Consider the following 23,299-nt stretch of genomic DNA (forward strand, 5'->3'; position numbering starts at 1 on the left):
ATGTCGGTCCGCTTTGCGTGCTTCGCTCCCGAGTTGCCTGGTCGAATACAACAACAACGGCAGACGCGGCATCCATGTAGGCTTCTTGCGGTTTTGTTGACGGTTCAAGCGGTCCTGTCTCTTCGAGCTGTCGCCGTAACTGCATGGAGGCGTATTCGCATTGAGCCTACCCATGAGCTTCACGCAGCAACTTCTCCCCCCGAGAGGATGGAAGGGACTTCAGCGGATATGGATCGGGCAGAATCCGGGGAAAGCCAAACTCATGAACTTCGTTCGACCAGTCACACAAAGTCATTAGCAGAGACTGACGAGGCTCCACTGCCTCACGGTGACGAAGAAGAGGTCAGCAGCACGACACGTCCGAGGAGGCAGCTCCAGTCCAGAAACAGTAAAATCGAAGAGAGGAAAGAGAAGCGGGGGACGGGAGAGGGCGGCGATAATGATTCACCCGATGAGAAGGCGGACGGAACGGCGTGCTTATTTTGTCAAGGCAAGTGTCGTGGCCCAACAGCAACGGCCTGCGGCCATATCTACTGTTGGGGATGTATCACCCGATGGATACTGCAGCAACAACGTGACCAGACTGCAGCCGCGTGTCCAGTCTGCAGGTGAGTCTCCGTGAGTTGAGCTGTGACAGAAAAGGATAACAGATGTCTTAGATACAAGCAGCGAGTTGGCGTCGCATGGGCTTATATAGTTTCTCTTGCAATCACTAAAGTTTTTCCGCGGTAACTTGTTCGGTACAACGCTACTGAAAATGACAACAGAAATGGCTACTCGGAAGTATTGATGGCTACAAAGTAATCCGTGCACATTCGTCAAATCGTTACGGCTGTCAACGTAGAACGCACGACTTGCCAAAAAATAGCAGGCGTCCTTTCCCGTTTCGTCGCCCTTGTCAGATAGTCACAGACAACGATTTTAAAGTTAGCCTTGTTGCTCGTGTTTCTTCGTGTCTTGCAGGGCTGCCTGCCCTCCCCAAGATTTAGTGCTGCTTCGTCATTACCGGCCTTCAAAGGGCCTGTTATGCCAACAGCGACTCAGCGCAAGGTCCCCCTTCTGAAACTTTCAGATGAGAGGAAAAAGAATATATTGTTACTCTCGCCGTCGACAGCAAATGAGTTTGGAATATTCGAAGAATAATGGTCCAAAGGAGAATACAAACCGAGAGGAAACTTCAAGTCAGAATTTGATACGATTAACTGCCAAATCACTTGGAGTGATACGTTCTGCCACCGACATTTCTGTTGTACCTTATGCACATAGATGGAAACTACTACTGGGAGTCCACAAATCTGCTGTTCGGATTTTTTCTGTGCAGCTCGTTTGAAAACTTTTACCGTGAGTTGGACCACTCATTCACTGCGAGGAGGGCTAAAACATACGCCGATTTTAATCTGTTTGAGCTTTTACATTTTAAAACTCTGGTCCACCGCTGCGTCCATATTGGAGGAAAACGTTCCTTGTGTGACACAGATACGACTATTCTGTACATCCCTCAGGCTTTGTAAGGGTGTGTTATAATCATAGACAAATATAAACTGAATGTCACCCCCATCAGCTCCAACATCTCCAATATCCATGGATCACCGCTGATGCTGGGAGGCATACTTTTGAACACTGATACTTTTTGTGTACACCAGCATATTATTGGGTCTCTCCGCAGTACATAGTTACACTAACGCGCGTTACTGCGCGTTCTGCAGTCGCTGGGGCTGGCTTCTCGCACGACATCTTGGTCACGGCACGCAATTCCGAGGTCCGAAACCAGGAAGAGCCATGCCTCTCCGAGGGCATGACCTTTCTAGGCTTCCTGTCTACCTATCCATTTTCTGTTCATTCTCTCACCACAAGGCGATACCCCCTGTTAAATACGTTGAGACTCGAGGCTTGCAGTCCCGTGTCACTTCTGGTACGGCCGACAATACGGCACTTCAAAACCGCGTACTGCACGTGCCCTCGTCGCCAGACTCTCTGACGACTATGCGATCAAGGGGGCCACAGACCACGTCTCACAAGTGGCCGTCTTTCTACAGGGCCCAACGTGTCACTCCACCCGAAAACAAAAAACGACGTTCGTTTCATGGACCGCTGTCTTTTTTTCTGGCGGTCAAACATGCCACAGACAGACCCGTCAAACCAGAAGCAGGCCGCGGATGGATATTCTGTGAATAGCGCGTTGCCTGAAGATTTCTACCTGGAATGGCAAAGAGCATTTTAGCAGCTTCCGGTTTGTCCTGTTGGCAGGCACTACCGCATTTCCTGGCTCGCTGCTTAGCTAGGTTTTTTGCTGTGTGTGGAGGGGTTTACTATAAGGCGGCACGACAGATGTGGTCAGTATCAGGAGCGTGCACTCCAGTGGGGTGGGTGTTGCTCTCTGGTTCTGGCAGCACACACGATTTCCAGCCCAGAAAATCGAGGGACGACCCCGTGGACTTGGTGGGGTGGTAGTTTAGGTTACTCTTGCGTTTTTTATTTGGTCGTCGCGACGCCTTTCTCCCCGTGCCTTTGCGGTCCTACTCTGCGGAAAATTCTCAGCCCGCGTCCTGGCTTTTTTTCGCTGCAAAGGTGCGCCTTCTGCTCTCGCCCCATCGATCTTCCCGTCAGATACTGTGTCAGGCCGTCGAGGAAATAGTGGGCAAGACCTGAAAGGAAAAGTTCAGAGTCGACAGTGAAAGTGACAGCCTCCAGCGGCGAAGCCAGGTGCAGTGATTTTTACAAATCACGCGGGCCGAGCGTTCTGACCCTTCTCCTGTTTTGTGAATTCCGCAAGGGTAATTTCTCTTGAAGAACTTGAAATGCAGCTGTGACGTTGGGTGTGGGTTTCCCAGGTGTCCTTTGTTATCAAGCCACTTTTCTCTTTTTTCATATCCCTTCACCAGGAAAAACTCTTTCCCCAACCCTCCCCACATCGTTTCTACCTGTCTGTCCCGTCTGTCTCTGTTACCTCCGTTCTTTGTTGGCGGTTATACATCTGGCGTTTGCGTGAGTTACCCTGTTTATCCGCGCTCAACACTTCCTTTGTTTCTTCTTCCAGACTTGAAAAACAGACAAAATGGCAGCTGCAGCGGCCCAGGCAGTCCCCGAGTTCAAACTCATCCTCGTCGGCGATGGGGGTGTCGGGAAAACAACTCTCGTCAAGAGACACTTGACAGGTACGTTCCCTTTTCTCCATTGTACGGAGGAACCAACAACGCCCCTAGGACAACTACTCATTTAAGTGAATGCCTGCTCGAGACGGCTCCATATTTGAATCGGGCAGGAAATGCTGAGAGGAATGGTGGGCTTGATAAGGTCACCTTGTCCCAGTCCTAGTGTGACTCCAAATTGCGCTTTTACCGTAATTAATTTGGTGCTCCTGCTTCCATTTTGGTAGAGGGTTTCTTCCCTTCGTGCCGTAGGGATAGCCCGTGTGTGGCGACGTTCCTGTTGGCTCCGCGCAGTGGCATCTTTCTTCCGGCAACTCTTATCTGAAGGATCACAGCAGAAAACTGAAAGGAAGACCGCCATCATGCGTCCCTTACAGAAGACTCAGTGGAAAAGAGCTTTACTACGTTCGACGTTTGAGGTTTCGAAGGGATGGGCACCACGTTTTTGTGGAATCTGTTTTGCCGCCAGTCTGGTAACTTTTGGGAGCCGACCTGTTCGCACCGGGGGAACATAGATATCAAGACTTGTGTGGTGTATGTACAGAGCCACGGGAGTGATGCTCATCCACAATCGATGGTGCAAATTGTCTTACAGGAACCAGAATTAGTTGCGCAGCTTTACTTTGGGGGATGTAGGCGTGCCAGTCGGGGTGGGACGAAGCATAGAATGAGCTCACAGATAGGTACGTAAGCGCACACATGTGTCTTCTGTTCACGCGGTGACCGTTCACGCACTCGGAGGCACCGTTGTGGCTATGTATGCGTTGTACCCAGGTTCCGTCATTTCGATGTGGACATCGGCAGCATTTTTCTTCTGCATGGCTGTGTACAGGAGAGTTCGAGAAGAAATACATCCCCACTCTTGGTGTTGAAGTCCACCCGCTGAAGTTCCAGACCAACTTCGGCATGATCACCTTCAATGTCTGGGATACTGCCGGTCAAGAGAAGTTCGGAGGCCTCCGCGATGGCTATTACATCAAGGTACGTCAATTTCACGCAGTGGTGGGGTGCGGCGAATGTTTCGCCACCTTCCGTATGTCTTGATCCTACAATGCAACATATTCACTTCTTGGTCCAACGGTGACGACGGATCGTCAAGTTGAATGTGAGGTGTCGTCTGGGAAGGAAACAGTTTGACGATAGAATGGCGTACATGATAGCAAAAGCTGTTCGTGTTCCATGTAGTGTGATTTTTATCGTTCTTGGTGATATAACCATGCAAACAATAGAAAGTTGACAGCGATGTCTGGTTTTTGACGGGGACGGTTTTGGCTGTATTTTGAAAACTCGCTGTTGTTATTGGCTGATGTAAATGTGCGTGTACAGGGACAGTGTGCCATCATGATGTTCGATGTCACGGCGCGTATCACGTACAAGAACATTCCCAACTGGTACAGAGATATTACGAGGGTGTGCGAGAACATCCCCATTGTCCTTGTTGGCAACAAGGTAAGCGAAAGCTGCAGATGGTGTTGTGAACCTTTGTGTGTCAGGGGGAAACCGATTGCTTGTAGTGGAAGTAGGATTACTTGTACGCAACCGTTCTGCTGTGTAGAGAACACGATACGCATTTTCTGAAAACGTAGGTAGTACAACGGTTTGTCATTGCGGAGATAACTTTGTGGTGATTGCGGGGCTGAGTGTTCAAGCGGGAACAGGGATCCCTAGACGGTCCATCAGACGCACTGGATGTCGGTGGAACCTCAAACTTTTTGAATCAAACTGTGAACCGCTGTCCACGCGGAACCTCCGGTTTTGTTAGCTGGATCTCTTCGCGCTTCATGCTAGGCGTGGATTGGGTGTGAATGAGTATATTTTGCTGTTTTGGACAACACAAACAGTTGAGGATATATGTGCAAATTAGGTTTTGGTGCAGCGTTTCCGTGCTTCTTGTGTTTTTGTTTCGCATAATACGAGGAAAGCACTGAAGCCCTACTCGGGAGATGTGTGATTTCTCCAGGTTGATGTCAAGGACCGCCAAGTGAAAGCTCGCCAGATTCAGTTTCACCGAAAGCGGAACCTTCAGTATTATGACATCAGTGCTCGTTCCAACTACAACTTCGAAAAGCCTTTCCTCTGGCTGGCGCGCCGCCTGACAAATCAGCCGGCGCTCTCCTTTGTTGGTGAGCAATGGCAGTGGAATGGGAAATTTACAAGTAGCTGCAGTGAGGGAACGTCACGCGACACCGTAGGGAGTGTTCTTTTCTTAAGAGGCCTGCGGAGATTTGGGATACAGGCGCTGTGTCGAATTCTGTCCGGCACCTAGTCGATGTTTAGAACAAAAAGTGTCGTTTATTTCTGAGGCTTCGTCGGGGTGTTGAGGGCATTCGTTGCAGTTCTTTCCGACCGCGGTACGACGTTACTGAGTTGCATCCAGTCGCGTGTAGCCGATTTTCCTTGGAGGCATTTTGCATAGCATTGTTACGAGTTTTCATTGTGGATCCCGTAGTTTGCGCGTTTTGGTTGTGCAGGTGAGCATGCGAAAGCTCCTGAAATCCAGATTGACCCGAATCTCGTGCAGGAAGCGGAGAGAGAGCTGCAGGCTGCCGTGAGCACCGCCATTGATGACGATGATGAGGACCTGTGAAGAAACGGTTGATTCTGTACTGGTGTGTATCTTCTGCCATCTTGTATTCATGCCTCACAACAGTGCACGAGTCTCGTGTAGTGCGATGAAGTATGAAATCTAGTATCATCGGATTGGAGATCTTTCAGTCTGGTTCTCTGACAGACGTGTCCCTTCTTACAGCATGCATCAATATCGGTTCGTTTGTGAGGTTTTGCTGGGGCCGCGAGCTACCAGTCTAAAAGGATTTTGCGCAGCTGGGTTTCGTCAACTGTCAAACTGTCACTGCAGCGACCTTCCTGTGAAAAGAGTCGTCTTCCTAAGCGCACAGCTTCTCCCGAATAGGCAGTTGTGATGCTGGGGGAGGGCTGAGCAGGGCAGTGGCATGTGCCGATTGCGGCGTTGAGCAAATCCTTCCTCTTAGCACGAGCTTCGACCCGGAGCGGAGATTTGTCTTGCATTTGTAGGACCAAACCAATGACGCAAGCAAACAGGGGGCGCGACCACAGTTGTATGTCACATTGTGCTAACTCATTTCCAGTCGCAACACCGAAGACATAGTGCCACTCGCTTGGCGTTCTCGATGTATCAGCCATCACAGACGCGGGTACGATAGATATTTGTGCAGCCGCAGCAAACTTCGGAGACGAGCAGAACGTGGATCCGACAAGACGTCAGGCGAGTCGGTTTGTCAAATGTCTGCAGAGGACACCTTGCACTTCCGATATCCGCGGCGGGTGGCCTGGTTTCGGTGTCGTTTCTTCTCTCCCGGTGTAGAGTTGGAGTAGCGGCCATCGTGCGTCAGGTGACGCTTCCACGGTGGCATGCCCTACCATCGCATGTTTGCCTCAATGGGCGACAAGCCCCAAACAACCACGCGATTTTTGCAGGTGAACAGTTCTAGCAGGCATTTCGTTTCAAAAATGACAAGATGCTAGATGGGTTTCACGTACTACGAATGGTGGTAGTACTCGTCAGTGAATCCGTTGCTACACTGCCCAAACCACGTGACGGCATGGAACAATTCGTTGCATCGGGAGCAGTCGACTCTGGGCTGGTAGCGTAGAAAAAATGAACCATCCGGACGAATTCGTGTGAGCTGATGTTCTGGTTCTGTCGGGAAGTGAACCTGCTGGCGCCCCAGCAAAACTTACCTATTCTTGAGCAGCTTGTCTGCTGTCGCTGAGACGGGGAGAAGCCACTCTTTCATGCCGTTCACGTCGGTTGTGACATTCGAATATGTTATCGCGGTAAACTGGAAATATTACTTGTTAGTGGTACGATAGATTCGTAACAAATCCACTCTTACCTGATGGCCCTGGTGTAGTGGATGTGCCGTCAGTACTTCCCGCGGGGTAACAAGAAGTTATACCGAGTGCCACCGATGCCATTAATCGATATGCGTTTGACTATCTTGCATATACAGGTAGTCCAAACTATGAGAAAGACTCCCAGTTACAGCGGAAACGGTGGTTAAGTATGCTACCACTAACCCAAATCGTTTCCAGAGTATTCCCATTCGTTTGTCTCAGCAGTGTACCTCATGCTTGCAGCTGAAGTAAAAAATCTCGATATTATTGGAGTAGACGGAAGAAAAAACAGGAGAAGGCAAAACGCTTCTCAGAACTTGCACCATCAGTCCAGGCGTATGCCTACCAAGTGGCAGTCCTCTTCACCTTACTGACATCACAATCGTTGTTTGTTCCCGTTTGATTTTCTATCTACACGAACAACCACTGAGATCTACTTTTTCAACATTCTCTTGGCTCGTTCCCTGGCCCATATTGACCTTTGTCGTTTACTCACATCCCGGACGTCGACATTGGTGACACTACTTTTTTCTACGTCATGCTTATTGATCAGGGTTGGCTTTGCGTCGGTGTCAGTCTGTATTTCCTTCCGCGTAGCACTCAATAATGAAGGCTATGCGTCTATAGATACGTATATGTTTTCGCCCACCGTGTTGAGCAGCTTTCTCTTGTTGCCCATTCCGTAATAAAGTCAAACATAAATTTATACTACTGCCGTGAGAGTACACTGGTAAAGATAAACATGGGGTGTACGGTATGTAAAGCTCGCGGGACCGTACTGGTGCCTCCCAGAATCATGAAAGAGGACTCGAAAAACGACGGAGTCTCGCGTAGTAGCACTTGTGTGGCGACCCATCGAACCAGCAACGGCTTGGTAGAAAGTTCAATTTGTTTGACAGATGGATTGGTGGGCATTCGTGCGGCCGCCCCTTCGTCCGATCACCGCGACGAACAGATAAGCTACAGAAACCCTGGGAATTTGACATCCATTCCAGCTGCTCCTTCAACAGATAGTTCACAAGTCATCAGCCACATGGAGAGCAGTAAATGTGACAGCTGTCCCTTTGGACTGGACCGAGGTTCTGCACCTGCGTCTACCTTAGAACTGGGGAACATGAGTGTGTCAGACCAGAAGGAACGGAATTACACTTTAGCAGCTGATACTGCTGTGGCAGATGAAGCATCCATAGGACCCCAAAAAAGGAAACAGGAGCCAGCTCGAGAAGCACCGACTCCCCACTCTCCAAGCTCCACGATAAACATCATTTGCTGTAATCCTACAAACGAGCTACCACACTGCAAAGAACTTGCCGACAACAAGCGGAACGTCACGTTCCGGACTGCTACAATGGCCCAAATGGAGATTTCTTCGAGGTTCAGTGCAAAGCGCACCAAAGAAGTGTCTTGTTCGTCAACTATTGACAGGTGGACGAGGATGGCCTTCGATGCCTGTGCCCAGAATGACGTTGAGTTCGCAGAAAAACTTCTGGGGTGAGTAGTTGACACCCGATCTTTTCCCCTCTGAGAGACAAAATCTGCAATTGGGCCCTTCGGAGTACGCTTTTGCGCCCGGAAAACTCTGGGTGCCAGCGCACTCAATATGTACGTATGTATATACAGGCAGATAGATATGGATAGAAACTTCCTCTATATGGGATGTACATATGTATATATTTATATTTATACGTATAGCGATGTGTAAGACCAGAGATACTTGAAATTCCTTGTGGGCCTTTTGTCGTATGTGTTGTCGGGCTCAGGAAGGTACAAACGTTGTATTCTCAAGTCATGGCAACAGGCGCCGAACAGCGACTTAGGCCTGGAAGCGGTGATCTTACAAGCTTCTCAAGCACTACCTCAGTATCAGATTGTCCATGGAGAATCACTGGACGTCAGATTGAGGACCTAAGCAAGGCACTTCAGAGCCTGCAGCAGAAGACGGCGCGTCAGCAGGACCTCGGAGCGATGAATCTTTCCCCCAACCATGGAGGTACAAGTGCCTCTGCATTTTTGCCGTTGACAGCTCTGAACAGCTGCTTTTGCAGCAGCACTGCGGAGACGAACACTGGAGGTGTTTGGTTCGCGAAGGCATCTGCTAGTGAGCACCAATCATCCGAGAACAAGGAAGGATTACTTTCGTCTCCGGCACCGTAGCTTGACACACAGGAGCTCACAAAAACTTCTGACTAACACTAAAAACGGAGACAACAATTGTGAGAAGCCGCGCGGGCGTCCGCATCCCCGGGTTTCGCACGCGGAGACTAGCGATAACACCGGAACGGAGTGTTTGTTTCCTCTTTCGTATCTGTTCTGTCTTTCTATAGAAGTACTAAACGATCGAGCCTCCTTTTCTGGAATGTAGCACCTCAGGAGGAGCTGGACTCTTGATGCTGAAGTTTCTTTAATAACCAGAATACTGTGGCAGATTCTAAACGATGGGAATCTAAAGGGAACTTGTGCCAACGAGGTACACGCTGATGGAAGAACGCTAGTTTGCCTCCTGACTGGATAGTCGTGGCCATCGCCCTGAAAGCAGGTGGATGTGGACGTCAAGACATCACTTTCGCTGGTTACTTGTGGTGAGGAAAGTCACCGCACTGCCCGCTCACTCTTTATGAAGGATGCCATTCACTATCACTGTATCCGTTCTTTCATCGACCGAATTTCACTCCTTTCCTCTGCTGCCGCGGCCATCTCACAAAGTTGCTTCGCTGAAGCACTGCAGAGACCCGTCGCCTTCGTGTGACTGCAGTTAATCTCACTTTGCAGATGTTGTTTGGCCATGCCATTAGCTGTATGTCTCCCTCCTTCACCTCACCTCACTGGAAGCTGGGCAATTATTTCGTCTTACTGTCCAGAAGACAGCGGAGGCAAACACGTGCAGAAACTGTATGTACACCGTGCAGGATAAACGCTCGATAGAGTATTGCCTCTTGAGGGTAAGAATGTAATGGTTCACAACTACCGGCAACCTCAATCTGCTCTGTTCGATTTTCCTGTCGTTCAACTAGACCAGCGATTCCGTGTCCGTAAGTGTACCTCTGCCCGCAGGAATGAATTCTTTGACACACATCCTAAAGACCGCATGTCTCCGCACACGGTTGTGCTTGCACCTCGGCTTGCGGTCCGGCTGCTTCCCTTACAATGACAATCCAAACGACGCTCAGCGATTCAAAATCCAAATGTGTGCGGTGTCTAGCCCAAGGCGCTGGTTTCAATCAGCGCAAACTGCAGAAAAGTAAGAGACTGAATGATGCTGACGGCCACGACACATAGCTCTTTCCAATTACAACAGACACAGACACAGTTAAAAGAAACTGTCAAGATGCCAAAGTACCACCAGTTCCCCCCCATTTTAGCTGGAGTGGGACTCGACGGCAGTGGCACCCGAGACGGAAAACAGAAAATGTCACAACGACGTAGGCGGTGATGTCCCCGCCCACCACATCCAAATCTTTCTTTACGAGTCACACTGCATGACTTCCGCAGCATCGTAGTGGCAGCCACCTCGACCAATCTCAGCATCGGGTCTCAGGAGACAACGCACACATGCAACTTCATATGTTGCGCGACCGCATTTGCCAGCTTAAGCGATACCCGATTTGATTACGCGCGCATTGGGCTCCCAGCCTGGAACTGGCCAACCAGATTTTTTCACGGTTGGCCGGAATTGTGAAGCACCCAACACCTCCCCGGTAGATCCGCCTACCCGATGAAAAACAATATTTTTTCGAGAAGAAATGCACGGGGGCACTCCACGGTATTGAAGAACTGGGATAGCATCCGTGTTAAGCGTGGGTGCGTTGAACTGAGACACCGGTTCATTTTGTGACACCCCGACGTTGAAACATGGCAACGGGAAGATTTCAACAAGGCCACCATCCGACAGCTGGACAGGCTGCAGATTTGGAGGGAAGGCTGGAGATTTTCGCGAGCTGAAGAGCTTCGCAATGACGATGGGATGTGTGTCGTTCTGCAAGTGACACATTGAACAACAAACAACATGGAGGTGATTCCTCAGCTCACGCAGTGGTTGTCTCCTGTATACGTGTCGAGCCAACTGAGTGCAGACAGAGGCTATTTTACAGAAACAAGTCTCTGTCGGAGGGGAACCGGCGACTCGGCTGTCTTGTCTCTCACCTCCAACATTTCAGCCCAAGTAGGCGCAGCGGGCGTGAAGAGATAAGAATCGTTATGTTCCACGTCCTTCTCCGGAGATTCATCATCTGTTACAAATAGATCCATGGTGCCAGCACGCCCGGCCATTTGATGTTCGTGATTGAATTTCTGATGCGACCAGAGGCGCACCATTACGCACGGAGTCAGTTGCTTATCTGTCAACCACCACTGTATTAGTACCAGAAACATTTTTTCCCTACACCTGCGAATTGTGTCTTGTCCAAGAAAGCAGACGAATTTACGCCTCCGATGATTTGTAATATTTGGGCGTACTTCCCATAACTACTCCAGGCTGATGAAAGCCGGCTCAACCAAGTAGCACCGGCTACAAATTATGCCGGAGAAGCATTACTACCTCTACTCCATTATCGCCGAAGCTAACAATACCTGTTGTGCAGGGTCTGTGTGCGACCTCCAAGGCTGCTTTTGTTGAAAGACCAAGCGGAGAGTCCTCAGCTGTTGTTTGTTCATCCGTCCGAACTGGGTCCACAATCATGTCGTACTGAGAGCCACTGGTCGGCAGCTGGTAACCTTCAACCTGGACACATACACGCAAGAGCCACAACCGGGGGAGCAAGGATCAGCTCCATCGACAATGGATGTCGAATCTTCCGAGAAAAACCATCCGCGATTCCGCACTGTCCTGCCGTATTGGAAAACTCGGCACAGAAAAAAAAGAAAAACAGGCTTTTCAATTTGTTGCACTCACTGCAACACCTCACTTACCTCATTTGCTCCTACACTGAGAATGGTCTCGGCCGACGATTCTTGGTCAGCCATGATCTTTTCACTGCCGGCGGAATGGTCGGAGCCTGCGTCCGACGAAAATGCGGGTTGCACGTCCATGGCGGTACCACGAATGGGGAGGAGTCACCACTGGTAGACGAGAACGACTCTCAGCAGGACGTTATATGGCTTCGCCGCAACTCCGAGAATAATGACCGTGGAAAACAGACGGAACAACGGAACGACCAACACGGTGGAGAAATGAAAAGTGAAAGTTAGCAGGAAGGAGTGATATCCCTGTAGAGGATTGCTATAAACAGTAAAAGAGAAAAGCAGTTTTGTGGCACAACCGGCGCTGGTATGTTGATAGGCCAGTGGCAAAGGAATGAAGGGGGGAAAAAGACACTGCCCGCACGGTCATCCAAGAACCCGCTGTACGTAGGAGGGACCAGCGGGGTTCGCAGGCGGGCATGGTAGAGGTGGCAACAGAAGCGAAATGCTATTCTGGTTGTCAAAAGAGACACGGTCCACATAACAGATTCTGCGCTTCTGCAACTCTGCTGCTCAGTTGTTGAATGACAGCTAACATAAACAAGCGCATTCGCACTCCTGGGGGATCGCAAGCGTCCAGAATGGACGAGGCCGGCCAACGGTTGCAGATACCGGTGGCGCATGCATCGGTGAAGAAATGCTCTGCGTTCGCAGCGTGCACTCGCATGCAGCAAGGACGAGGGTTGCAACGTGGTCGGCTGAGCCGCAAACGCTCCAGTTTCTACACGCCTACGCGTACAGCAATGACTCTGCGAAGAGCGTGCACGCTCAGTCACTTACTGGAGTTCTAGAAGTTGCAGCCGCTAATATACTTTCCGCTGTGGAACGCTAAACCGTTGTTGTCGTGGGTGCACAAGAGCAGACAGATTCAGGCAACATGTCACAGGAGCAGTTGACAGAGGCGATGCGAGAGTTCGATCGCCTCATCGGGAGTGAGCATGAAAAACTAACATACACGCGAGGACTTCTTCTACACATATGTGTCTGCTCTTCTTGATGACAGACGGAAGTTCCTTCACACTGCCCAGCTTGCAGGGCAATTTCCGCTGGCAGATTCCGTGAAGACATGAGCGCACACGCGACACAAATGATATTACAGCTTGTGCTTCCGGTCAGGTGATTCCTGCTTTTTGTTCCTGATCAAACGCTCCGTTTCCGTGGTGCCTCGTGATTTCTCTGCATCCATGGATGTTCACGACAAGCCACGGTCCGTCTGTATGTTTCCTCTGCTACAGGTGATGCACCGCATGTCTTTCAATCTGCTGTGTGGTGTCACCAGGGATGGAAGAGAACCTCCAGATGAGGAATAAGCTGATGACACAACAGAACGAGAACGAAGGAGTCGCGAAGGTGAGGGAATGGGAGGTACTTTCATGATCTACAATGCTGTACGCATACGCAGTGACTGGCGCTATGAGAGCGAGGGAACTGGAGAGATGCTTTGTCGCGTGCATCATTTTTCAGGAACTGAGCCAGCTTGAGGAAGACTCGGTGCTGTACAAAGTTGTTGGTCCAGTGCTCGTTAGACAAAACCGAGGAGACGCAACGGCGACAGTGAACAAAAGACTTGACTACATTCGAGGAGAACTGTAAGTCGAACGTTCAATGTTGTTTGCTGATTGTAAACACTCGGTAATACCGTTCCATATCTCTCAATATTGTTTCCGTGCGTGTGCGTATCATCAGGCAGCGGTGTGACAAACTCGATTCGGACATGAAAGCTCAATTAAAGGAGGCCACCCAGCGGATCGAGACTCTTCAGAAGAAGATGTTAGATCGGGAGAAACAAAGAAGTGGACGCATTTAACGTCGGGTCTTGGTCGATACATACATAAGTATGTGATTACAACTGATCAGGGTTTCTTCCAGTGAACCATGCCACCAGGGAATCAAAATTGTTATGGAACAGTGGCTTTTGTCGGCACCCCGGTGTCACTGACCGACAAGGGGTCTGAACCTGTAGAGGGCAACCCGGTTTCATTGTTTTGATGAACAGACCTTGCTGTACAGGCAAGGAATCTTACTGCTCTGGCGCTCCAACCAATTCGTCAAAACTCATGCATTTGTTCATGATGAAAGTGACGATGATCCAGATGCTGGGAGGCATTGCGTTCGTACTGCCAGATGTAATAGGTGACGTGTCAAGCTCACCAGTATAGGTGGAACAGGGCTAGAACACCGAAGATGCCGGCGAAGGCAAGCTTCACAGCTGTAGCATTTTGTGTTTCCTTTCACTTTAACCTTTTTTTGTAACTCTTAATACTTACGCCGCTTTTGCATCTTCACCAGTGCAGTCACTTCCTCTTTTTGCTGACGTGTGAGGTTTTGAGCTCTGGCAACACCATTTCATTAGAAGCAACACCACGTGCAAATTTTTGAAGAGATGCTTACTCGGGAGGTAGTTCATCGGCACTGACTTCTTCTGTCTCTCCCTCCGTCTGATTGAGATGGGGGACTGAAGCGCAACGGAGTCATCCTGCGACCTGGTAAGCACGTCCTATTTGCATACCGAAGGGAATGTCTTCGTAATTGGGGATCTCAGGCATTTTGGGAAGGGGAGGAATGCTAATATCCGGCATCTTCAGCTCAGGTAATGTAGAGTGCTGCAAGATTTGAATGAGCATTGCATGTTTTTCCGCGTCGGATATTTGCGCGGTGATAGGGTTTCGGAAATGGGGTAGCGTGTCCAGCTGCGCGAACCCTTCACTCTGCACCGGAGATAGTACGTGGCGTTGAATGCTCACACGAAAAGGAGAGTCACTTACGACGCCGACAGGTGCCTTTGGGAGGGCGTGGACAACGTTGGTGAAGCTCAGGACGGTGATGACCAAAAAAGAAAAACACACAAGAAACGTAGCAAGATAGATGGCCTCCACGCATTGATTTCGTCGCCACAGCCCCCACGTTCTGAAATTTGATCGCGAGATACCGGTCATTTGTCTAAAGAATGAGATCTCTCACCCAAGCAGCGCACTGACTATATTCGCCAGCAGCATAAAGTATGCTGCGCCATGGAGACTTGGCCGAAGGTAGGCCAAGGCCAAGTAGAGAGCTATGCCCGTAAGAACTTGAATGACGGCGACAACCATGAGACCCTGTTTGCCAATTATCATGGTCTGCATAAAGCCATATCTCATGGGATGCGTGTCTTACTGCCCTAATGGACATGCAGCCCAAGAAGCTTCTGGCCTTGAACTCACTGGCGAGCTCCATCTTTGCGAAGTCTAAACACACGGTTTGCGCAGCTTCTTGGTCGGGAAGCCTGCCCCAAGATCCTGTTTGTTTTGCTGAGATGGAGCTTCGATGTGCCACCGCGTCGAACTGGCGGCTTCTGTTGCAGTGTCTGTACAGCTGCCCCACTCGTGCGAGGGTTCATGCACCAAAGCTAGGGTCAGCGGCAAGTGAGGAACCTGAGACTACAGTGTGATATAGACGTTGCATGCTTCACATCCGCGCATGCAATACATGGCCGAACTCTGCTGCAAGGGACTTTTTTGGCAGCATTATCTCTTCTCTTGCACTGGACCGTGTATGTCGTAGGCTGGCAGTGGTTTTCATGCTGCCTGACCATACTACCACTGACAGACAGGACGGAGTCTACAAAGCACCTATTCTCGGGAATCGGAGCTTGACAGACGCGACTGAGCGTATTGAATGAATAGAACGTGAATCGGAGGAACTTGGCAATTTTATGTCACCGTACAATCGTTAGGAATGCTGCTTAGTGGACAGTGTCATGTAAAGTTCCATCGTTGCCTGTGCGAGCAAGCTTTATCTGTCGTAGGCTCTCGTGTACATCAGTGGTCGCGGTGACTGACAGCCCCGCTATGGGACCACCACGAAAATGAAGTGGCACCGCAGAGAGAAAAAGATAGGACAGGAAAACTGCCGACGACGGTGAAGGGTGGCCATACCACCACAGCCGAATTTGGCAGGTGTTTGTCCGTAAACGCGCCTGGCTACCAGAAACAGAGTTGAAAGCCTGATGTGCAAAGTTGGACCAGCCTCACTTAAAACTCCGCGCGGTCTGCATAAATACCATCACTGTCCAGCTTGTCCCGCACCATCCCACGATCGCGTCACATAAATGAGACGCCACCGTTTCTGTAACACAATCAGTCGACTTGAGACATTGCCACGTCCTTTTCGGTATATTTGCCCTTGGAAGTTGCCCGGCTTTTCCTCTCCAGCAACGCTTTTCGGTCTTTGTCCAGCTTGGCTTTCGTGATCACCACTTTGCTAGGATGAATGCCGATCGTTACCGTTTCGCCTGAAACACAACCAAGAAACAATAAAAAAAACAGGATCATCTACATGTTGAGGGACCCGCAGAGCAGCCCTGTTCCCTCTGTTCTGTGTAATGAAATCTTCCGCACCGCAAGCCTTACCGTTAGCCTTGTCACGTGTCACGCGCTCGATATGGATGACCCATTTCTTTCTGTAAACCTTTGTCACCTTGCCCTCACGATCATGGTGATGTCCTCTGACAACCATGACCTCATCATCCTTGCGAATCGGCAAGGATCGGACCTGCAAACAGAAAAACCACCCATCCACACATTTAGAAGATAGGAACGTTCATGGACTCCCAGCCGCAGAGGTGAACTGTTTATCGCATTCGTTCGGAGACCAAGAGATTTTTCATCGCAACTTACATTGTACTTTCTTCTCAGTTCCTTGCACAACGGGGCCGTCATAATCTTGCGACGTACACTGGAAGGCGCCGTAAAGTGCGCCTTCCTCGACTTCCTCCGGGAGGAGCTGACTTCTGAAAGGCACACCAGGATCACAGTTTTGGAACAGTGAGCGTGGCTGAGAGTCGCACCACGTAGGACTGTCAAAGCGAGGCACCCAAATATGCCACTCGAATCGATATCACTACAGGTGTTACTACGCAAAAAGCGACAGGAGACAAACAGATCTACTGGAAATATGCCGGGGCGACATAACGCCTCTTGATTGCATGAACACCGAATTCCAACGAAGTGCTTTGCGAGGGCGAAAATAAGGATGACCCGGCGTAGCAGTTGAACAAAATATTTCTAGTTGACCGAAAAGGAGAAAGACCCAGCCGGACCGCAGAAACAAGTGAACGACACCAAACAAAAAACCACGAAACCCCATGCAACAAGCAATCCGTGCCGTACTTACGAGAGCTGAACTTCATCTTGCGTTCCACTTTCTCTTGTCAACCTGCGAACGGGATCCCACAACTTCTTCCCAGCCGAGAAGAAAAAGGTGATTCCGCGCAAAATAAACTAGCAGACCGGCAATCGACAGAAGTAAGCAGGAAAAGTGGAAAGCTTTGTTCACGCGTTCACCCCACAGGACCTGTCCGCAATTATGGGCGGTGCAGCCGTCGGTTAGGCTGACTGCATGCAAACTGAGTAAATATAGCAGTCAGTAGCGACCGTCTTCGATCATGCAAAGCCCTACCTCCATCGACAGTTCTGTGGACCCCGTCGCGTCCCCACTGGGAAGTGTCTCTTTCTCTGAACCGCGTTCCTGACAAGCATGCAAAAAAAAAAGAAGGTCGTGGATTAGCAAGGAGATTTACGTACAGATCCTGCGGGAGGGCAATTTTATGGAGAAGAAAATGCAAGCGATTGGGTTTTTGTGTTGTTATGTATAGCTTAAACGGAAAAGTCACTGGTTCTGTATAACTGTAGAACACGGACGGCGACAGTGGCGTCCACAAGGTGTTTAGGTGTACTGCGCTGTGCATCAGTTTCTATGGAGGTTATTGACAAATGGTGCCAGCTTGAAAAGCAGGCACCGTGTAGAGCACCTATTCATATCCCGCGTCGAAGACTTAAACAATTTAATGTGGCTTGTTTGGGAGACGAGCCACAAACTTTGCAGAGCGGAACCTTTGGTCAGAGTAGATTTTGGCGCGTCGCACAATTTCGTGCTGCATTTGTAGACCTCCAAATGCCCGTGCGAATGACGGATTCCAGCTTTCGGGGGCGGCCAGCCAGTGCGCGGTTGTCCATAATTCCGGTTTCCAGCTTCGTGTTATACCTCAAAAGAAGTCGAGCTCTAAGAATAAACAACTCCATCTTTAGACTACTGCAATGCTATTCCCCTTCTCCGGTTTTCCTCTGTTGTCTCGCTATACGGTTCAGCGTCTCCCGCTGCTCCGCACTAACAGTGTACCGGTGTTTCGCGGTACAGGTTGTAGGAATCGTGCGTAGCGGCGGATGTAAGGGGGGAACTGCCCAAGGAACGAAATCATATTCATTCCCAGTGTATAGCATAAATTGAGGAAGGAAACGTGTCGTTCGTCGCCTCACTTTGCTCAGGCTTTTCCGTCGCGCTTGCCCTTCTATGCTTGAACGACACTTCTCAGCACTACTTAGCGACAAACACCCAGTGCTGCGTTCCGTCTTTGCTTTCTGTTCCATCTCATCCGTCTTGCCCGTCAGCTGACAAGATATGATTCTTTTTTAGGACCGACCGTTGCACTAAACGGAGGGATCTCCGTTCAGTGTGGATAGACCTGCCGTGCTGTGATGTCAAACCGCAAACGTGTTTCACTCAAAACTGCAACTCAGCTGCTACGCGTCCTGTGCCCGGCAATCAAAGAGCGCCCTCGTATCAAACATTCACCCATGCCTCTGCTTGGCGTGGCTTCCATTTGTGCTTGCCTTCGTGGTTCGCCGACCAGTCTTGGCCTGTGTGATACTGGTAAGCCGTGCAAACCGTTGATAAACTTCAAGCACTCTACAACTTCGACGTATAGCTATATCAACTAAATGGTGCTAAAACTAGACCGTGCAAATCTGCCTTGCGCACTCAAACGTCACAGCCTGCATCTCGGACGAGCAAGGTCGTGCGACTGGACTCTACCGATCCCCCGGGGAAAATGAACGCCCTCATATATGCTACATCGCACCACGCTAAGTAAAACGCCGCTGTTATGAATCTGAAGTGTTCTTACATCGCCACACCATTTAACTTTGTCTTCGGGCCTCGGTGATCGGTGCCAGACAGAAAGCAATGACAGCGCAAAGATAACGCACTGTTGTTGGAGGCGGGGCCCGCGCTGCCATGCCCAGCAGATCCCACTTTATGCACCGTGACTTATCGTCCGTTTTCGTCGCGAGATCTGACGCATTATTTCTTTTGAAGGAACGAAACCCCACGCTGAATCAGCTCGATACTGTATCCATCTGGGTCGTAGATAAATGCGAGTCCCCGCATACTTCCTTCCTGCGAAAACACATCAATAGTAACGTCGCGGGCACACACAACGACCCCTGTCTGTGCACTGAAAGTCGACTACAAGTCAAAGACACACTGATCCAGGAAAATGCTCTCTGTCACACTAAAAGTGACCTTACCTCTGGCTTCTTTCGAAAAGCAACACCTGCCGCTTCCAGTTCCCTGCATGCTCCTTCGAGGTCATCGCATAGGAAGCCGATGTGTCCGTACCCTTGGGGCTTGTCGTTCCCGTTGTGGTACCTAAAGCCTGGTTCCTTTTCAGTTCCATGATTGTGCGTGAGCTCTAGCACAGGCTGCCACATATTTTTGACGTATACGCCTGCCTCGTCGCTCTGCAGTCAAACACGAAAGATTCCATTTTGGAGTTGAACTGCTATCGAACAAGATGTGTGTCGGTCGCCGCAGTGGCGCTTCAGAAGTTCGGCACCTAGCCTTGGACAGTTTCACGGGCCGTGCTTCTCATCCGTCGTGTCAGAAAAGTGACACGCCTTTCTGACACCAGAAAAGCTTACGCTCTTTGTTTCCTTACTTTTGGGTCTGGCAGTTCAACATCCGGTGGGATGCATGCCAGAAAGTACAGAGAAAAGTCATCGAAGTGCCTTTCTCGCACGAGCCTCATACCAAGTTTTCCCGTGTAGAATGGGAGTGACACAGACGGATCTTTGATCCGAATCATCGTCTGCGATAAATTGTACTCCTCTATTATAGGAGAGTTCGGCGCCCGAGAAACCAACTCTATCCAGTATCCGTCTGGATCCACGGCAAATGCCATGGTCCTCATTCTTCCCTCGTCGGGCCGCTTTTGGAACTTGACGCTGCAAACCAGCCGCATGGAACGCATACATAATTCTGATACACATGCAATTATGACTTTTGATCCACCATTTGCCTGGGAGGCACCAGCACAATCAATCGTCACTACTCGCGACTGGCAATGCAAGCGCTAAATATCAACCCAGCCCGCCCTCCGCTTCTACGTGGAATGTACCCGTTCTGATCCAGCTTATCGCAGGCTTCTTGGACGTTGTGCGTGTTGAAGGCGATGTGGCCAAAACCTCGATGGGGCTCCGCGTTACCATGGTTCACTTGAAACGATGGGTCTTTCTCCGTGCCGTAATTGTGAGTTAGCTCCAAGCACGTCGCCTGTGGCCGCATCCCCAGCAACCGGAACAGTACAAACTCACTGCCACATTTGCATTCCATTGCGGCAAGCCACCACAGGAGGCTGTTGCAAACGGGGCCAGTAAAGGTGCGAACGGTAGCCGCAGATGACGAATGCTTGCCGGATGGGCTTCCCTGAGACTTCTATGCAGATTGGGCATACCTGTTCTATTGCTGGTTACAAGAGGCACGTTGACAACAAAACTCGTGCATTACAACATTTGAGGACGAGTGAAGGTGTTTCCTGATTGGGGGACATACTTGTGCTTTGCACTTCGAGCCATATCGAACTGTTGAACTCCAGAATCGACGTTCATCGCGGCGAAAGGCGCCTTTCCTCCCGCACCACCAACGCGGGCAAACGGACAGAAGTTATCTCCCCTATCGCCCGTTCTCCTAGACCGCCAGTAGCCAATTCACAAGAAATCCACCCTAGTGGCCTACCTTCATACTCCACAAGTAACGCTCGCTTTCTTCTCCGTTTCCAGTTGGCACATGTTCATTGTCGTGAGGACGCTCTAGAAAATACAGCGAGAACTTGTGCTCCGGGAAATCATACGAGTGAATCTGAAGCACGTAGCATTTTTGGGACATCCGTATTCTTCTTTCTCCATCCCTCTGATTTGCATGCTTACAACCAGGGCTAAAAACTTGTAGTACAGCAGCCCAACCAAGCAAACAGCTCAAAAGCAGGTGAAATTTACGGGGCGATACTACAGTGTATGGCTACCAAAGTGGGCACCGCTCGTGGAGCCCAAAACTGGGCAGCGATTGACTACTCTGGGAATACAGCTCAGCACCAACGAGGAACTGAAAGAATGTCAACACAATTTGAGACGAAGTTTCAGCCACTTACGCATTTCATGCCGAAGTTCTTTTCGTAGAAAGGTAGAGAGGCCGCTGGATCCTTAATCCGAAGCATTGTCTGTTGCCACCAAAAGCCATATTTGAGGCCGATGGACCCCTCACAAGAGGTAGAGAAACTCCTGGACATCTTCGAACACCTGTACAAGATACGAGGGCTTATAGAGGGTATCAAATGATCCTGACACAAAAGCTGCCACGCTTTAGAACAGTCGTAAACACGAGAGGAGGCACCCTCCGTGACGCAGCTCCCTGCTTCACTAATTTGAGCTCATAAAGCGTACGCTTTTCGACGAAGCAGCTCACAAACATGAAAATCTGGGGCTCGCAGCGGTCTGAGAGACGACGTAACGGCAGATTCTGGGAGTTTTCCACGGCAGTCAATACACAGCGCAACCACAATTAGCACTGCGTGGACCCGGTGTGGTTTTCGAGATCTCTGGAATTGCGGTGTCTTCCACTGTGACAAAGGAAAAAGGCACGACCACCACAGTTTATAGCAAATATTCTACGGGGCACTTGCCATGTAGCTTGAGGCGTGGATACCCAAATTGCTACACCATTTCTTGGCTGTACTCTTATCGAAGAAGCTTTAACAGGAAGCGACAATGACTGGTAAGGTTGCTATGTCTGTACTGTCAGCGTCAAGGGCAACAAGGGGAGACCCTCAGGAACGTTCATCTTCGTTTTTGGCCGGTATTCTGGAGGAGGCACCTCATTGGGACGATACGCTCGTGCATGCAGCGCCTTCCTTGTTAGCGACACTGTATATTTTTAGCGCCTCACACCGGTAGTCAGCAGTGGATTGCCTTGACCCAGATTTTCAATTAGTCGGGCACTCACTATGTAGAGTTGGTGATGTTGACTCGTTTGCAAGTCAACGGTTTGTGTGTCTTTTCCAAAAAAAGACAACAGTCAGTGAATGGACGACGACCGTCCGCATGCACACACTCGATGTTTATCACAGCGAGCCATTCGAATTCTCGTTCTCGTTGATGTCATTGATCATTCTCAGAAGCCCTGCAGATATTGCTGACATGTGTCCGTAGCACGCCTTCGCACTACAACCTTCGACCGGGAATCCAGAGGCTTCCGGAGACGTCTCCATCACACTGCAGCTCTCGATTTGCACACGTCGCACACCATTTTTCACAGCAGGGCTGGATCGTGGTAGCCGGAGATGTGCCTTGAACGCATCGTAGCAACTGTTGCAGAAGAGAGAGATTTCCGGATTCTTCTTCCTTTTTTTACCTTAACCTTTGTGATGGGCACAGTTATTGTTGGAGCGATGGTGCATTCGCGCTGCTCTGCGCGCGATTGGGGCAACTGTTTGCGGCCAGAGGGCGTGCCATCCTTCCCTTCACTGCTTTGCGGCCTACTTCCACCACTCTCATCAAACGTTTTTTTGGCTCTGTGCCGACAGTAGTAACCAGGGTAAAATCTGAGGCGGCCCAAGGTTCCGGGGATATGGTCGGTTACACGCGGTCTCTGCTGATGACATTGTGTGTAGCTGGCACGTCGCATGGTGTCGCAATGTTTTTTTCTTGCTGGTCAAAGCGAACGGAAGTTGCTTCCGCGCCAATACCTGTAGGTCAGCTTCACATCCTGAGGTTCAAGGCCGGTGGAGTTTTCCCTCTTGAACAAGAAACAGTCCAATCTCCGTGGAAATACGTGAAGGGAGGGCTACCACCTGCGCAGCCGTCTGAGATTGTGCGGAGAAGTGAAAGAGAAGCTAATGCTCAAAACATAAAAAACACCGTTGCAGTGTGTCCTGGTCAGGGTGCTATGGCTGGAGCTCTCATACTAGCAAACGATTTTGTCAACATGTCCTATGGCCTTCTACCCCTGTTTCGCACCGACAATGTGTTTCGTGTCGTTGAGGTGGATGAATGGACTACGCCAGTTGGCGTGGTACATGGAATTCAAATTCTATTCTTCAAGGTATGGCGCTAACTACACACTGAGGTCCGCGGCGTCTGAGATATTTACAACAGATTCATTCGTAGCTACCACCAGACTATAAAGAAAACAATGCTGCATCTCATGAGTAGAAGTATCGCGGCGTATCT

At 50.0% G+C, this 23,299-nt stretch overlaps 8 protein-coding genes across 8 annotated transcripts; 4 read left to right on the plus strand and 4 right to left on the minus strand.

Annotated features, from left to right (window-relative positions):
* NCLIV_064300 (putative zinc finger (C3HC4 RING finger) protein) lies at positions 1–612 on the plus strand (the record flags this gene model as incomplete). Its single annotated transcript, XM_003885981.1, has 1 exon — positions 1–612. One exon carries the CDS (start codon positions 1–3, stop codon positions 610–612), a length of 612 nt encoding a protein of 203 aa, XP_003886030.1.
* Positions 613–3,055: 2,443 nt separating this feature from the next.
* On the plus strand, positions 3,056–5,736 carry NCLIV_064310 (GTP-binding nuclear protein Ran, related; the record flags this gene model as incomplete). The annotated part of the gene is made up of 5 exons (XM_003885982.1): positions 3,056–3,155; positions 3,982–4,130; positions 4,476–4,598; positions 5,110–5,272; positions 5,621–5,736. The coding sequence occupies 5 exons, from the start codon at positions 3,056–3,058 to the stop codon at positions 5,734–5,736; spliced, it is 651 nt and encodes a 216-aa protein (XP_003886031.1).
* A 2,646-nt stretch (positions 5,737–8,382) lies between these two features.
* On the plus strand, positions 8,383–9,179 carry NCLIV_064320 (conserved hypothetical protein; the record flags this gene model as incomplete). Its single annotated transcript, XM_003885983.1, has 2 exons — positions 8,383–8,516; positions 8,786–9,179. The coding sequence occupies 2 exons, from the start codon at positions 8,383–8,385 to the stop codon at positions 9,177–9,179; spliced, it is 528 nt and encodes a 175-aa protein (XP_003886032.1).
* Positions 9,180–10,611: 1,432 nt separating this feature from the next.
* NCLIV_064330 (conserved hypothetical protein) lies at positions 10,612–12,050 on the minus strand (the record flags this gene model as incomplete). The annotated part of the gene is made up of 4 exons (XM_003885984.1): positions 10,612–10,998; positions 11,166–11,251; positions 11,592–11,742; positions 11,931–12,050. The coding sequence occupies 4 exons, from the start codon at positions 12,048–12,050 to the stop codon at positions 10,612–10,614; spliced, it is 744 nt and encodes a 247-aa protein (XP_003886033.1).
* Positions 12,051–12,858: 808 nt separating this feature from the next.
* On the plus strand, positions 12,859–13,788 carry NCLIV_064340 (putative prefoldin subunit; the record flags this gene model as incomplete). Its single annotated transcript, XM_003885985.1, has 4 exons — positions 12,859–12,913; positions 13,261–13,331; positions 13,446–13,570; positions 13,668–13,788. The coding sequence occupies 4 exons, from the start codon at positions 12,859–12,861 to the stop codon at positions 13,786–13,788; spliced, it is 372 nt and encodes a 123-aa protein (XP_003886034.1).
* A 580-nt stretch (positions 13,789–14,368) lies between these two features.
* On the minus strand, positions 14,369–15,194 carry NCLIV_064350 (conserved hypothetical protein; the record flags this gene model as incomplete). The annotated part of the gene is made up of 5 exons (XM_003885986.1): positions 14,369–14,436; positions 14,491–14,689; positions 14,747–14,888; positions 14,943–15,076; positions 15,135–15,194. 5 exons carry the CDS (start codon positions 15,192–15,194, stop codon positions 14,369–14,371), a joined length of 603 nt encoding a protein of 200 aa, XP_003886035.1.
* Positions 15,195–16,096: 902 nt separating this feature from the next.
* NCLIV_064360 (50S ribosomal protein L24P, related) lies at positions 16,097–17,148 on the minus strand (the record flags this gene model as incomplete). The annotated part of the gene is made up of 4 exons (XM_003885987.1): positions 16,097–16,251; positions 16,370–16,511; positions 16,637–16,749; positions 17,133–17,148. 4 exons carry the CDS (start codon positions 17,146–17,148, stop codon positions 16,097–16,099), a joined length of 426 nt encoding a protein of 141 aa, XP_003886036.1.
* A 1,949-nt stretch (positions 17,149–19,097) lies between these two features.
* Positions 19,098–21,288, minus strand: NCLIV_064370 (Lactoylglutathione lyase, related; the record flags this gene model as incomplete). The annotated part of the gene is made up of 6 exons (XM_003885988.1): positions 19,098–19,193; positions 19,325–19,537; positions 19,735–20,020; positions 20,194–20,348; positions 20,811–20,933; positions 21,223–21,288. 6 exons carry the CDS (start codon positions 21,286–21,288, stop codon positions 19,098–19,100), a joined length of 939 nt encoding a protein of 312 aa, XP_003886037.1.
* Between the last annotated feature and the right edge of the window lie 2,011 nt (positions 21,289–23,299).

Source organism: Neospora caninum, chromosome XII (genome assembly GCF_000208865.1).
Source record: "Neospora caninum Liverpool complete genome, chromosome XII".
NCBI classification, from domain to species: domain Eukaryota; phylum Apicomplexa; class Conoidasida; order Eucoccidiorida; family Sarcocystidae; genus Neospora; species Neospora caninum.